The following is a 15,009-nucleotide window of genomic DNA, read 5'->3' on the forward strand; positions in this document are numbered from 1 at the left end:
AGAAAAAACCGCGTTTTACCCGTTTGTGGTTGATATCTACTTTTGCTCAGCGACGACTGATGTACTCACGAAAATATGATAATTTATTCGTTAGCTCATCTAAAATAATGAAGTATTTGCTTAAGAAACGGAAAGTACTTCGTCACGAAATGCAAGTGCAGTAAGTGCTTTGGTATGGCCTACGTATTCTCGCTCCACGGTTCCTGTTGATACGTTCCACAACCTGGCAACGCCATCGGATGAAGCTAAACATAAGTTGAACAAAGTGTTTTACTTAGTTTAAATAATTATACACAATAAGTTTGGTAAGGAACATATACAACTTTACAGAAATGTTCATTGTTACCAGTAAATATATACTGCGAATCTGCGCTGAACGCAGCATTCCAAACCCATCGTTCGTGCTGAAGCACTTGTGCTTCCGAAAAGTCTGTCGTTTTCCAAACTCGAGCAGTTTGATCAGCGGATGTAGTCACTAAAAGTCTATGGAGGATTTTACAAATTCTACAGTTCATCATTCATGATACATATGTTCTATTAAAAATAATTGATATTCTACTTACGTGGAATCAGGACTGAACTTGCATCGAAGAGCATAACGTTTGTGCGCCAAAAGCTTATGACGAGGATTAAGGCGGGTTGGCTCTTCACCGACACCACCAGTCAGCGTCCAAATATAACAATGACCTTTGTTATTCACTGCTGCCATGTACGTACCATCCTGATCGATCGTAACATGTTGCACGGACGCTTCAGCTTCTGGAATCTTTGAATACAGATTCATAATCGTTTCTATTGATTTTAATCGAATCACTAATTGATTTCTATAATAATGGTTTGTTGTAATTTTTTAAAATTATCTTATGGATTTATACCAGCTGTTCGTTATGATCGGAACGTAGATCCCACAAGTGTATGACTCCGCTTTGATCACCAACAATAAGTTCGGCCTGATTAGGGTGTAAACACACACAATTTACAGGAGCTGATACTTGAAATATCCTTTGGCATTGAAAGCTACTCGACCTGTTGTAACGTTACTCTTATTATTATTATGGTTATGGTTGTAATTATTGTTACTGCCATTGTTGCTATTTCTATTATTTCTTGCATTATTTCCTTGTGATACGAAATAAAGTAACATTATTTTAAATTTTAGATATTTACCTAAGGTCCCAAATGCGTGCGGAACAATCTTCGCCTCCAGTATACATCCATTTACCCTCTTCCTAAGGATAACAAAGCACACTAATCATTTTACTGCAGCATCACATTAAAACTAATTACATAGATTCGATAAATCATCTGATAGATTAACTTAGAGAATTATACTGATTACATACCTGGAAACCCAAGCCTGTAATGTTCTTTGATACACCTTCATAATTAATAACTGGATTTGGATTATTGGAAACTAAATCGTACATTCGTATATGCTGATACCCTGCAGCGGCAACACCATATTTCTCTGGTGTAATATCCAAAGCGTTAACTTGCTGCAAACAAAATAATAAGTAAGACTTATAAAACAAACAATGAAGTCCAAAATCAACTACTTATATGGTAATATTTTATCAATACCGAATCTGTGTGTTCTGCTGTGCGTTGACAAACTCCTGTATGAGGTTGCCATATTTTAATTGTATGATCATAACCACCTGTCACAAGGATTACTTGTTCATTACTATAAGTGCTCTCCGCTGTCATTTATGAATATGTAATAAAAGTTGAACAAAAATTGTTTGATGTTCCTTTTTATTATGATCCTCGAATGACGCCGAACAATTGTGGTGTTTTTGCTTTTATTGATTTGAATACGGTTTATTCGTATTTGTAAAGTCTATATGCCTATATTTGATGTGTACATACAAGTAGATACAAAGAAATCATATTTTGTAATATAGGTTATGTTACAAAATATTATCTTTCGTTCCGAATGAAGCTACTAACTATATATTATGTTCAATTTTATAATACTGATATATTGGAAACAATGAAATATTAATGGAAAAATAATTTCTTCTCTCGAAGTAACTGCATTTTATCGCTCGTACCAATGACAAGTAAGAACTGTATGCAATTTAGACAAAGGTAACGCGTTCACTAGTCGCTACGAGCGCCTAACACCACCTGCATAACTATTGTTCAAATATACAATATAATACATATACACTCCGCAAAAAGTTTAAACTTAACAAAAATTCGTCTCTATTTCCATCGATTTACAAATGCGTCATTATATGTACATATGTATATCTTTACCACTGTAAAATAAAATAATTTTGTTTTAAAAATTTAAACATTACAGTTGTTTGCAACAATGTATTGTTGCTAGATTGTTAAAATATTATTAAAACATATGTTGTCAGATTGTAAAACGTAATCCCTTTTCGGAGTTACTCGATTATGTATTTACATATACACTAACGAGCAAAACTGAGTCTATACTATTTGAAGCAACATAACTTTTTAAAAATTAGATCAAATGACTTGAATTTTATTGAGAAGTTAGAAGGATTAGTTTATTAGACGAGGTGTAAAAAATGTTTGAAAAAAATTTGAATTGGTCGGAATCGCAAAAGAAATAGTAAAAGTTGGTTTTCTCAGCTTTTTTATCTGAGCCTGTATTGAAAATTTAAAGAATATATTTAATTTGCTCGAATAAATTATATCCATGCTGAAAATGTCACCGATATTGGTTAATTCGTTTACGAGTTCTAAACGATTAAAAGTGCGATTTTAAGTCGAAAATCGTGAAAAACGGCAATTTTTACACTTTTAAGCGTTTATAACTCGTAAACGAATAAACCAATATCGGTGAAATTTTCAGCATGGATATAATTTATTCGAGCAAATTAAATATATTCTTTAAATTTTCAGTACAGGCTCAGATAAAAAAGCTGAGAAAACCAACTTTTACTATTTCTTTTGCGATTCAGACCAATTCAAATTTTTTTCAAACATTTTTTACACCTCGTCTAATGAACTAATCCTTCTAACTTCTCAATAAAATTCAAGTCATTTGATCTAATTTTTAAAAAGTTATGTTGCTTCAAATAGTGTAGACTCAGTTTTGCTCGTTAGTGTATGTATGTACTGATTGCGAGTTATTTGTACAAACACGTATGTATATGAATGCACGAAGTATAGGTATACATATATATACAATACATATACGAGGAATCACTGTATATCATAAACACGCATATGACATTAACAAATTGTTTATATAAAGGTAAAACTAGGTATTGTTTATTTAGACTCGGATGACGTTAAACAAATTTTAATCCTCAAGCCAATAAACATTAACAGTGTTTCTTGTAAAATTATACATCATTACAAAAAACGTCTCTTTGCGTTAGTTCGAATTGGAAAAATTGTAACTTTTAAAATTTTTTGCAACGACTACATATTCTTATATACATCTTAGTTAGTTCGGAGTATGTTATTTAATGTAAAATATATTTTATGTCAATAGCACGCATTATATTCACATAAAGAAAACATTCTTATTAAATTTAAATTGTTTTCTCCACATTCAACAAGTATTATAGTGACAATAATTTGAACATTCTGGGAATTCTCCAAGAAAAAGTACAACGAAAATAATACTTGTTTGATGTTACGTTTCAACTTTCAATCTAGTTTGCAATTCCCTTCTTCCGTGAACGTGAACGAATCAAGTATCTACATATTTAATCGGCAATTAACGTTTCAACGTGGTATCTATGAGTAGTACGCTGAGCCGGTGATAACTATATTATCGATGTTATCGCATTGTATGTACCTCGCAATGTAAACGTACAAAAATCAAGTGATGAAAAACTAATAATATATATTACGTTGTTTTATGTATATACGAAACTTGTCGATATACACTTACATAAAGTTCACTATTGTTCCCGTGCTTACAGCAAAACTTCGAATGAAGGATGAAATATAATAATTCGCTTTGAAAAGGGTTGATATTTACAAATGATTTACAAAATATGTTACAGTCTTTTCTTTGGTAGAGATCCGAAAGCTGATATTACCGTTGCTTTGGTACCAGTCGCAGATGACGTTAAAGTGGTAAGTGTCGGTTGAGATAGCAAAACGGTAGGCTTTACCGAGGCAGTGGCTCCAGTTGCCACTTGATCCCATTTACTTTTCCTTTTCTTAGCATCGTCTTCGGTCGTGCTAGAACTATTTGGCCGCTTCGCTGTACCAGAAACTATCTCGATTTTAGTTTTCTCTTTTCTTGCTTTTTCGAGTTTATCCATCTCAGCTTTCTGAACCTTAGCAAGCTCCTCGTAATACGAATCTTTACCCCATCTAAACGGATCAAATCTATCCAAAGGATAATTGGTGCCCAATTCGTTGATGCTACAAAATTGAATAAGTTTTTCATAAATGGATGGATTCCTGAAGTCCTTCCTTTGTTGTATAACTTTATTCATATCCAAACCACCGCTCTCCATTTTCCTGAAAAGTTTGGTTATCTTCTCCTGTAATTCCACAGGACACTGTCCTGGCGGTTCCGGCGGTATAGTCACTCCGTACGGGTCAACCTCGCTATCTGAAACTAATTCTCCTTGACAAGAGGGAGAGCGGTCTGTAATCGAGGAGGGCCTTCCATTCTCAGAAGGCTGTCCATCGATTTGTATTTGCAGCGCTCCCTCGTCATCGGAGACTATTGTGTCATCAAAGTATGAAACCAGTCTTTGCACCTTAGACGTCACATCTGTCACTAAGGTGGGCGCGTTTGACAAATCGTTACTAGACTTGCCACCAACGCCGGGAGCAACGACAGGACTATTTGAGGCTGATCTGCCAGATTTGGGACTGGTGAAAGCCTGGGGCTGACCGACTTGGGCATTATTCGGGGCGGCCCCCTGGGGAGTGTTCGAATTCTCCTGAAGGTCGTCTTCCACCCCGTCTTCGCCCTCCGAGTCGGTATAGGTGGCCGTGAGAGATGCCAGAGCAACACTTTGTACAGACATGGTTAGTTGGCTTTGAGTGTCCGCCGTACTACCAAGCAATATTTTGTGTTGGAACTCACCGGTCTAGCGTCGAGTTGTATGCCTTTTAGTTGTAGGGCTTTTATGTATGCAATTTATGCCCTTATATGCAGATACTAATACTATGCCCCAATCTTTGTCGGAATGTATACTACTATACCGTATCTGAAATACATGTATAAATATATGTATAAATCCTTACTTAATTCTAATTTCACATCCGAGATGATTCTAATGCAAACACGAATTTCAGAAATTTTGTAAAATCAGAATTTTATATTTGATTTAGTTTTCTATGATGAAGAACCGTAAAAGAAACAACAAAAATGGAGGAAAATAACGGAAATGTCATACAAGTGGACATGTGCACTTATCAAGTTGAAACAATTCCAACATCAATCTAATTTGTTCGTATACGGGCTACCGTAATAACTAAACGACTAACAAATTAACTTTTCTCTCAAAAGTATTTCGCGCGATTTCGAATGCATTCTATTGACAAGTCTATTAGGTTATGTTACAAATTATCAAAACTATACACCATACCATAACTAACCTGACTATTCCAATCCACCACGATACTTCGTTTTTACACTGTACCTGATTTTTCATTCATTGCCATCAATTTGCAACACGTTACACATCGAGCAAGTTTTATTTTTCCATTAATCACGACGATGAATGTTATCGATGTATACCATGTATACCGTGGCGTATTCAGAGTTCCTGGTTTTTTTCTAACGAATTGTATCTGTGCGCATGCGTTCTACTTAGTATAGTATCAATGAAACACCGATTATACGTAGTACTTCAATACTTAGGAACTGTATGTATGTGTATATATGATCACTAGACTGCAGATCTTTATGCAAAATAAAAATTGTTTACGTCAATTGCGAGAAATTGGGACCAAACAGAAATTTCTTTTCTCTTTAATAACTTCAAAAAGCTAAAAATAAAACACCGGTCCTCTTAAATTCTGTTTATTATTGTACTCTTTCAAATTTCATCTATAAACCCGCACTTTTGCAATGAGTGCATAAAATCCGCAGTCTAATGATCACATATGCATTACAACCACGTGTTTATACTATATTTATACACACAGCGAAATGTGAAAGTAATCAGAAATTATTTACATTTATAGTTGTTGTTTTTCTTTTCTATGCCAATTTTATATTTATAAATAAAACTGCTGTACTGCAGTCTCGAAAATTGAATCAGAAACTGTAGGATAATCTAATATGATGGATTTTTAAATTAAATATAATATAAAAGAATCAGAAATATGAGACCAGGACTCTTTGTTGGTGCAGAAAAGAAAATATCATTTATTCTGCAAGAATTTAATAAAATTTGTTTCGTACCAAAACGAAACAAGAATTCTCCCGTTTGAAATTATTATTATGAAATAATACTCCCTATCTATATCTAATATAGTATTTTTTACCATTACCGTGTATATGTATATGTAAATACTAAATACATACTGCATATTATATACCGTATATGATGCATACGGATAAGAAAATATGCAATATGTCAGGGCCCGCTCTAGCGGTTACGACGCCCCGGGCAAAAAAAAATTGCCGCCCCTTTTTAAGCACCGCGCTGAACAGAATGACCTTTTTTTTAGCAAAATTGTCTGGCAAGGGTAGTCAGACATTTTCTATTAACTGACTATTTAAAACATCAATATTTTTCTCAAATGCCCGGGTTGTCCCCCCCCTAGAGCGGGCCCTGAATATGTATATTATATATGTAGGTAGGATGTGTCGCGTACCGTACACATTACTGCACATGCAGCGTCGCGCTTGCGTATATTGACTTGATCAAAAGGAACGTCAGTGGAATCTGTGGAACGGTAAACGATGAGTTGGAACGTTGGAAGTTGGAACTTAAGTCTCTGACTCGCTGTTTAAAGGATCGTACAATCCACGTGTGGATTAGTTCAAAGCCTAGAAGTAATTTCTGGCATTGGCATCGTTAACCATGGTACTAGATCTAGATCTTTTTCGAAAAGACAAAGGTTTTGATCCCGATAAAATACGAGAGAATCAAAAGAATCGTTTCAAAGATGTAAATTTAGTAGACTTGGTAATTGAAAAAGATAAAGTGTGGCGTCAACTGCGACACAAAGCCGACAATTTCAATAAATTGAAAAATGTATGTAGCAAAGAGATTGGAGAGAGAATGAAAAAGAAAGAAGCAGTAGGCACAGATAGTACCGTTTCAGAGGATATTCTTGGAAATTTGGATGACTTAACTTCCGATAACTTGAAATCATTAACGGTCGCTCAGATCAAAACTATTCGCAGCTGCATAGATGATGCTATTACAAAGAATGATAAAGATTTGGTTTCAACTGGTTTGGAAAGAAATCGAGCCCTGAAAGAAATAGGTAACGTTTTGCACGAATCTGTACCAATCAGCAATGACGAAGAAGAAAATAAGGTATATAATCGATTAATACAAACTCTATCTAATTTCTATATAGTGTTCTACAAGTTCTCTTTCACAGGTTGAGAAAACTTATGGAGATTGTACCCAGAACAAAAGATACTCGCATGTTGATTTGATACATATGATTGATGGATTAGACGGAGAGCGTGGCACTAATGTTTCTGGTGGTCGTGGCTACTTTTTAATGGGACCAGCAGTTTTCTTACAACATGCATTAATACAATTATCTCTTAGAAAATTGTTTGCAAAAGGATATAAACCTCTGTATACACCTTTTTTCATGCGCAAAGATGTTATGCAAGAAGTAGCACAGTTGTCTCAATTTGATGAAGAATTGTACAAGGCACGAATAAGATACTAATTGCTCTTACATCGCAGACACGTGTCAAATTCAATATTTGAATGCCATTTGTTTCGATTAGGTAATCAGTAAAGGCAGCGAACGTAACAATGACAAAGATATAGAAGAAAAGTATTTGATTGCTACGTCGGAACAACCTATAGCCGCATTCCATCGAAACGAATGGATTCCTGAAAATATCTTGCCAATTAAGTATGCAGGACTATCTACATGTTTCAGACAAGAAGTAGGTTCTCATGGACGCGATACAAGAGGCATTTTTAGAGTTCATCAATTTGAAAAGGTATTGTTTTTATAATTAGAGCAATTAATTAGAATTTAGGCAAATTTTAATGAATTTAAAGTTTCTGGTTATTCATGGATATGCGTCAGGTTGAACAGTTTTGTCTGACATCTCCTCACGAAAATAAATCTTGGCAAATGATGGAAGAAATGATTTCCAATGCAGAACAATTTTACCAGGATTTGGAAATTCCATATCGTATTGTAAATATAGTTTCGGGTGCACTGAATAACGCAGCTTCTAAAAAGTTAGATCTAGAAGCATGGTTTCCCGGATCTCATGCTTTTCGTGAACTCGTATCGTGCAGCAATTGTTTAGATTATCAAGCTAGACGATTACTGGTCAGGTAAATGAGTTTACAATATTAATACATAGTAACAATAACAATAGTAATAATGTATGTAGCTGCATACATGTCTATTGTCAATTGTATACGTATAATTATATAAAATTTATGTTTTTCATTATATTTTAGGTATGGTCAAACGAAAAAGATGAATGCTAATACCGATTATGTACACATGCTAAATGCAACACTGTGCGCAGTCACACGCGTTATATGCGCTATCTTAGAAGTGCATCAAACCGATACTGGCATTAAAGTTCCAAAAGTTCTCGCACAGTTCATGCCACCCGAATACCAAGATGAAATTCCGTTTGTTAAGACAGCACCTATCGAGGAGGCAGAAATTAAAAAAACCAAAAAAACAAAAGAACAGAAAGACATTATCTTAACTTAAATGAACCACGTTAACAATCTCTTTGAAATAACAGAAAAAATGTTAATAAATTCAATTGCGAGTAATCGTGTAACGATTACAATTGAATTATAATATACAACTAAATCGTTAATTCTCTCAAACATTTTGGTAATTAATTTTTCTCTGAAATGATATGTAAAGAGACATTATAGTTTGCGCGTTGCTTCACCGTACGTATGTACATACGCGTGAATCATTCACTTCGACTTATTCCATTATTGTAAACGTAAATAACGGATCTGAATAATTTTCGATTTATATTTATAAAACCACATGATTCCTGTACTTGGACACATACTCGTACCTATACAATAAATAAAATTAGAAAAGCAGTATAGTCATTGTCCGCAAATTCATTGATCAAGTGCCTTCCTTCGAAACCGACATGCTTATGTGCCTTTTTTCTTCTTCTGCTCTTCTAAGGTTATTTAACACGATGCGTTCAAATTCTGCATCAGACATTTCACTTGCCTTTATCTGAAACAGGACACTTGCATTTGATATTCATAGTTTACCAATAAAACCAAGGGGAAGAAACATTGTTTTAAGCTGACCTTGGTTTCTGTTTTGGTTAAATCATCGATTGCATTAGGTGTACATTTGTTAGAATTTGCACAGTAAACTGGTCTTCCTTCTTTGAAATTTGATTGTTTCGCGGCATCCCACAACCTTTGAAGTTTCAATGGATTTCGCGTTAAACCAACTTCTATATTTAAAGCCATTTCCTGATAAATAAAATTATTTTGGCATTCACATATTATTTATTATGCATATCAATATTTAATATAATTCATGAACTTACAGCATCATTCCTACTTCGATATTCAACTAATGCTCTGCCCTCTTTCGATGGTGAAAGGATAAGATTTATTATATCACCGTACTGAAACCAACAATTGTGATCTAAAAAGATATTGTAATAAAAACAATTTGAGAAGACAAATTTATCAATAACTTCTCCACTTTTTTCTACAGATGTCTTTATACTAGCAAATGAAGAAGTGGAGATGTTTTCTTTTCATTGTAAATTTTACAAAATCCAATGTTTCTATAGAGTAGACAGATTTTGGGGGTAGAAGTTTTATATCATATGATACATTCAAATTCGTATTGCTCTCATCACCGTTTATACTAGATATCTAGTCTAGACCATTTACAGACAAATTATTGTCCAATTGGTTTTCACAAAGTCACAATAAGTTTAATATCGATCATCGTTATATATTTGGCTCTGTAAAAACATTTGGAAACATGAAAAATATTGTCACCATGAGTACATACCTTGGAAAAAATTCTGTACAATGTATCGTAGTCGTATGTATTATTATTTGGAGTGTTTTTATTAGTTTTCCATTTAATTTTAATTTTATAAGAACCATTGTCAACATCAGCTGTTTCCCACAAATTTTTGCATTCTTGTTCAATTTTTTGTTTCATAAGTGCTATTTCTTCTTCTACCTGCTTAGATCCTTCTTTCTGAAGACGTTCTATTTCAGCCTAAAATATAGAATACGAGTAAAACTTATGTTAAACGATTTATGAAATAACAGAAAAAGATATTTTACGAAATACAATGCTCACCCGTAATTTATCTTCATCATTACTTGTAGAACGATTTGTATCTAAAGATCGTTTATAAGCATCTTCTCGTGCTTCTAAATCTTCTTTTAATTTTCTACGTTTTGTATCTAACTCTTTAGTCCGTAATTTTGCTTGTAGCTTGGCATTGATAACTTTGTCGTAAGCTGCCTTATATCGACAAAATAAAATGTTGAGTAAAAATAATACATATAGAGTATGAATTTACACTTAATAATAATCGCTTTACATACTTACCCGGGCGGAAGCATCTATAAGAATTTCTAGTGCTCGGGATAAATCATGAAATAACTCATTTGCTTTTGGATTATTTGGATTTTTATCAGGATGGCAAGACAAAGCTTTCTTGCGATATGCTTTCTTGATCTGAAACAAGATAGAAATAAATTATACAATGTCATATATATGCGTACACAACCGTGTCGAACATATCATATTTTCTAATTGTAATTTTTAAGGTTAGAAAATTAAATGCATACAAATTATTGTTATGTGAAAGTTACGTACCTCCTGAGTTGTGGCTGTATTTGTTACACCAATAAATTCGTACAAATCTCGATCTATCAAAGAATCCATTTCCTCTTTGATCTCACACGTATATTGTATTTCAAATAATTAATGTGTATGGATATTTAGTCAATTTTAAGAGAGGTTAAAAAGTTTTATGTACACATACAGGTATGTATAAGTGCACTATTTAATTTCTTATTGGAAGAAAACGTAGATTTCCTGTTCGATTAAATTATAAATTTATTGTAGACAAAAAATATTTTCATTAAACGCAAAATGTAGCAGGCAAAAAGTAAGTAAGTACTTACTTACATACTTACGCGAAACAAATTTCACACTGTCCTTCCCGCGTTCCGCGTACATACATGTACATATATATGTATAACATAGATTTCAACGTACGTACGATCAGGAATGACGTACTGATTCATACATACAAATGTTTCCGAATGTTTACACTACCTATATCCACATATATCTACATATTATATGTATACATATGTACCAATGTGGCCATATATGTATATTATTTACAAACATTTACGTATGTACGTAAAGTGTTACGTAAACGTTGTAAAGTGAAAGTAGAAAGAAGACTAACAATTTTTACTGTACAGAAATTTAGATACTTACTAACACAATGATCGATAGAGTTCTGCCGGGACTTGTAAAACGAATTTGTTTTCGAAATATTTTACAAGTAAGCACATAACAGTATATACATAACGGATGGACTTAAGTACAAGGAAAGAAATTTAATGATTTTTTGATCATTCTTAATTTAGGTGAAACTACAATACAATAGTACAAATGCCAAAATGAGTATCAATACTAGTAGTACTAATGAAGCAGGACCACAATTCTTGGGAATAGAGACCAATTTTACAAATAAACTTCAGTTTTTTGATAAGGAAAGTTACAATGCTTTACCCATATTTAGGATTTTAAACTCATCCAAACAAGGACAGTTACCTAAGGAATATGAGGTTTAGATATTTAACGTATATTAAATTTTGTTTTACTTGATCGATAATACATTTCTTTTATCCTTAAGTTGAATGAACAAACCGTAATCAGAATGTATCGTAAAATGCTTACGTTGAGGGTAATGGATAAAATTCTTTATGAATCTCAAAGACAAGGGCGCATATCGTTTTATATGACCAATACTGGCGAAGAAGCACTCCAAATTGGTTCTGCTGCAGCTCTTACATTAGAAGATATTGTGTATGCACAGTATCGTGAGGCTGGTAGGAATTTTTAAATTATTAACAGTAATACAATGATAATAACGACATAATACAGTGTACTGTGAAAAAATTTCTATTTATCTTGTTGTTTACTTATTTTACAGGTGTGTTATTGTGGCGTGGCCACTCTATTATAGATTTCATGAATCAGTGTTATAGTAATCATAAGGATACTTCAAAGGGAAGGCAAATGCCTGTTCATTATGGATCAAAAAAACTGAACTTTGTCACTATTTCTTCACCTTTAACAACACAATTACCACAAGGTAGAAGAATTAGCAACCACTATACAAGAATTTCTTAAAACATTCAGTGTCCTAATACTAATTTGACACGCAACGATTCTCAGCCGTAGGTACAGCATATGGGTTAAAACAATCAAAAAATAAAGCCTGTGTAGCATGTTACTTCGGCGAAGGTGCAGCTAGCGAAGGAGATGCTCATGCAGCTTTCAATTTTGCTGCAACTTTGGAGTGTCCAATTATTTTTATCTGGTACATTTCTTATCGATTGGTATATCAATGTCAACAAATAACGTGTATTTATTGGTAGTAGAAAAAGGATCGGTGGATCGAATATCATATCGAAAATTAATAGAAATCTTTCGTTTCTCGGGCCAATGTCTCGAACAATTAGTAGAAGTTTATTAAGTTAAGTTGCTGAGGCGCCTTATTACTTACACATGAACAATTCTATAGTGTCCTTTTAATATTTCAAGTCGAAATAATGGTTACGCCATTTCCACACCTTCAATGGAACAATTTAGTGGAGATGGTATTGCTGCTAGGGGCCCAGCTTATGGTATACGGACAATTCGCGTAGACGGCAACGATATTCTTGCTATGTACAGTGCAATGAAAGCTGCTCGCCAATACTGCGTCGAAAAAAGGAAACCTGTTTTGATAGAAGCTATGACTTATCGGTACAAAACCATTTTGTTTTCTTTTATCCAATTGTGGCAGCCTTATGGTATTTGATACGATTTGCGTATTCTTCTATGTGTTTTAGAATAGGTCATCACAGTACTTCCGACGATAGCAGCGCGTACCGATCGACCAATGAAATAACTCAGTGGAATTGCAATTCACCGATAACAAGATTTCGAAACTATTTAGAAGCAATGAACCTTTGGTGCGAAAAACGAGAAAAACAGACATACGATTCCATAAAAGAATCAGTTTTACGTGCGTTTACAGATGCAGAGAAAGAACTGAAACCTTGTTGGAAAGAATTATTCACAGATATATATTGCACGATGCCCAAGCATATTGAGTATGTTTCTTAGTTTTCTTTAAAAAAATCATATTCAGCGCTATAAATTTTTATATATGCTATAGCGAGTCTGTCTCGAAACTTTTATAAATTGCCAATGTACCTTTTTACTTTTAGGAAGCAATTACGTTCCATGGAAAACCATGTTGCTGAGTTTCAAGAACATTATCCAATGCATGTTTTTAAATCTAATTAACAAAGTATAATAATGGTAACAATTGAATCGAGAATAATTAGCATTCTATGATAAAATTTTGTATTTTTTGTATGGTTAGACAATAGAACTGTTATAAACAATTTATTCTTTTATATTAGCTGCAATTTCTTTATACTTTTCCATTTCAAATTCTTTTCTGGCTGCATTAAGCAATATATTATGAAGCGACATAGATTGATGCGGATCATATTGTTCGACGCTAGGATACACGTTTCCTAAAATTAATTGTTTACATTAATACTATAACAAACGCGGGATAGTATGAATATTTACAAAAGTGTACCTCTTAATTCCAATACAGCACGCTCATATGGGTTTCCAGGGTAAATGGTTGGTGCTTTATGAAGTTTCGTATAGGAAGTTGTACAGTTCTGAAATCTTGGTACTAGCACCTTGAAAAGTTTATGAACAAGTTGTTTTTCTAATAGCCAAAAGTTTGCCATCTCCATCGTTTCTTTATGTTCAGGTCCATGACGTAATGCTTCCGATATTAACTATAAAAACATAATGCCATAACACAGACGCAAATGAAGGACAACAAACAATTTGCAGGATACGAACTTGTTCGGCGTAGCCTCTTGTCTCGTCCGCCCGAGAGTAGTTCAATTCGATTCTTTCGTATTTGACTAAAGCGGTAAAAGTTTTCCGAATTTTTTCTAACCTCCCTTGGGGACCTTCTGGATTTCGCAATCTACGTGGTTTTGGTCTAACATTGTATCTTAATCTAGAAACTACTTTCTCAACATTTGCCTGATTCATTTTTGTCGATTCTCGTTTTAGAGAGTATTTTTCATTATTTGCAAATCCGTAACTCTTCGCTGCTCTTAGTACCTATGTATGTATATTATGATCAATTATGATGTAGGAGCAGACAGCAGAACTATCACCTATGACGTATCCTATCATCAGAAAGGAAATCTCTGCTATCATATACCACTATCACTACTGACATGTCCATACACGCACGCTCTACATTCTAAATTCGAGATGTAGATTTTAGCTTTAGAGTTTCGAGTCTAGGTCTAGATAAATTCTCATTACCTTTTTTGTGTCGCGCTCAACATTACCGACAACTCATGAATTTAGGCCTGTTAGCGAGAATCAAGTGTTGTGTATACATACTTCATTTCTACTACGAGCAGTTATTATATATTATTTAGGACCGGTTTGTATTGGGCAAATAGAGCTCAGGCTATTCAACGCCATCTTTATGTAAAATATATAAAGAGAAGAATAAACCAGTAACCAGTATATATTATTTGATATGAATTTTTCAATAAAACTTGTCGAAAA

The 15,009-nt window shown here is 33.7% G+C and overlaps 6 protein-coding genes across 11 annotated transcripts; 2 read left to right on the forward strand and 4 right to left on the reverse strand.

Annotated features, from left to right (window-relative positions):
- Positions 1-2: 2 nt before the first annotated feature.
- On the reverse strand, positions 3-2,491 carry Lst8 (MTOR associated protein, LST8). The gene is made up of 7 exons (XM_076801010.1): positions 1,582-2,491; positions 1,344-1,496; positions 1,168-1,229; positions 876-1,026; positions 564-766; positions 347-483; positions 3-245 (listed from the first exon to the last, which is right to left on the reverse strand). The coding sequence occupies exons 1-7, from the start codon at positions 1,705-1,707 to the stop codon at positions 121-123; spliced, it is 957 nt and encodes a 318-aa protein (XP_076657125.1). The 5' UTR covers positions 1,708-2,491; the 3' UTR covers positions 3-120.
- A 776-nt stretch (positions 2,492-3,267) lies between these two features.
- LOC143361534 (SAP30-binding protein) lies at positions 3,268-6,476 on the reverse strand. Of its 4 annotated transcripts, XR_013083484.1 has the most exons (4): positions 6,457-6,476; positions 5,557-5,751; positions 5,042-5,165; positions 4,828-4,968 (listed from the first exon to the last, which is right to left on the reverse strand). XR_013083484.1 is itself a non-coding variant. In XM_076801009.1 (2 exons), exon 2 carries the CDS (start codon positions 4,980-4,982, stop codon positions 3,993-3,995), a length of 990 nt encoding a protein of 329 aa, XP_076657124.1. In that variant the 5' UTR covers positions 4,983-5,165; positions 5,601-5,751; the 3' UTR covers positions 3,268-3,992. The 4 variants fall into 4 exon arrangements, 3 of the variants coding, with proteins under 3 accessions (XP_076657124.1, XP_076657122.1, XP_076657123.1); XM_076801009.1 differs by lacking the exon at positions 6,457-6,476 and having other exon boundaries at positions 3,268-5,165; positions 5,601-5,751; XM_076801007.1 differs by lacking the exon at positions 6,457-6,476 and having other exon boundaries at positions 3,268-5,165; positions 5,557-5,750.
- A 362-nt stretch (positions 6,477-6,838) lies between these two features.
- On the forward strand, positions 6,839-9,200 carry Serrs (Seryl-tRNA synthetase). Its single transcript, XM_076801151.1, has 5 exons — positions 6,839-7,454; positions 7,522-7,806; positions 7,886-8,107; positions 8,197-8,453; positions 8,583-9,200. The coding sequence occupies exons 1-5, from the start codon at positions 6,993-6,995 to the stop codon at positions 8,845-8,847; spliced, it is 1,491 nt and encodes a 496-aa protein (XP_076657266.1). The 5' UTR covers positions 6,839-6,992; the 3' UTR covers positions 8,848-9,200.
- Positions 8,719-11,359, reverse strand: LOC143361607 (dnaJ homolog subfamily C member 17). Of its 3 annotated transcripts, none has more exons than XR_013083494.1 (9): positions 11,298-11,359; positions 10,975-11,196; positions 10,705-10,833; positions 10,450-10,617; positions 10,150-10,365; positions 9,671-9,751; positions 9,423-9,593; positions 9,167-9,345; positions 8,719-8,779 (listed from the first exon to the last, which is right to left on the reverse strand). XR_013083494.1 is itself a non-coding variant. In XM_076801153.1 (8 exons), the coding sequence occupies exons 2-8, from the start codon at positions 11,041-11,043 to the stop codon at positions 9,229-9,231; spliced, it is 951 nt and encodes a 316-aa protein (XP_076657268.1). In that variant the 5' UTR covers positions 11,044-11,196; positions 11,298-11,358; the 3' UTR covers positions 9,107-9,228. The 3 variants fall into 3 exon arrangements, 1 of the variants encoding a protein (XP_076657268.1); XR_013083493.1 differs by having other exon boundaries at positions 9,173-9,345; positions 11,298-11,358; XM_076801153.1 differs by lacking the exon at positions 8,719-8,779 and having other exon boundaries at positions 9,107-9,345; positions 11,298-11,358.
- A 165-nt stretch (positions 11,360-11,524) lies between these two features.
- Bckdha (Branched chain keto acid dehydrogenase E1 subunit alpha) lies at positions 11,525-13,808 on the forward strand. Its single transcript, XM_076801152.1, has 8 exons — positions 11,525-11,677; positions 11,763-11,963; positions 12,032-12,227; positions 12,332-12,493; positions 12,577-12,721; positions 12,946-13,149; positions 13,236-13,499; positions 13,617-13,808. The coding sequence occupies exons 1-8, from the start codon at positions 11,618-11,620 to the stop codon at positions 13,693-13,695; spliced, it is 1,311 nt and encodes a 436-aa protein (XP_076657267.1). The 5' UTR covers positions 11,525-11,617; the 3' UTR covers positions 13,696-13,808.
- Positions 13,733-14,657, reverse strand: Mrpl17 (mitochondrial ribosomal protein L17). The gene is made up of 3 exons (XM_076801156.1): positions 14,278-14,657; positions 14,000-14,210; positions 13,733-13,931 (listed from the first exon to the last, which is right to left on the reverse strand). Exons 1-3 carry the CDS (start codon positions 14,473-14,475, stop codon positions 13,798-13,800), a joined length of 543 nt encoding a protein of 180 aa, XP_076657271.1. The 5' UTR covers positions 14,476-14,657; the 3' UTR covers positions 13,733-13,797.
- Positions 14,658-15,009: the final 352 nt, after the last annotated feature.

This window comes from Halictus rubicundus, chromosome 15, assembly GCF_050948215.1.
Source record: "Halictus rubicundus isolate RS-2024b chromosome 15, iyHalRubi1_principal, whole genome shotgun sequence".
NCBI lineage: Eukaryota > Metazoa > Arthropoda > Insecta > Hymenoptera > Halictidae > Halictus > Halictus rubicundus.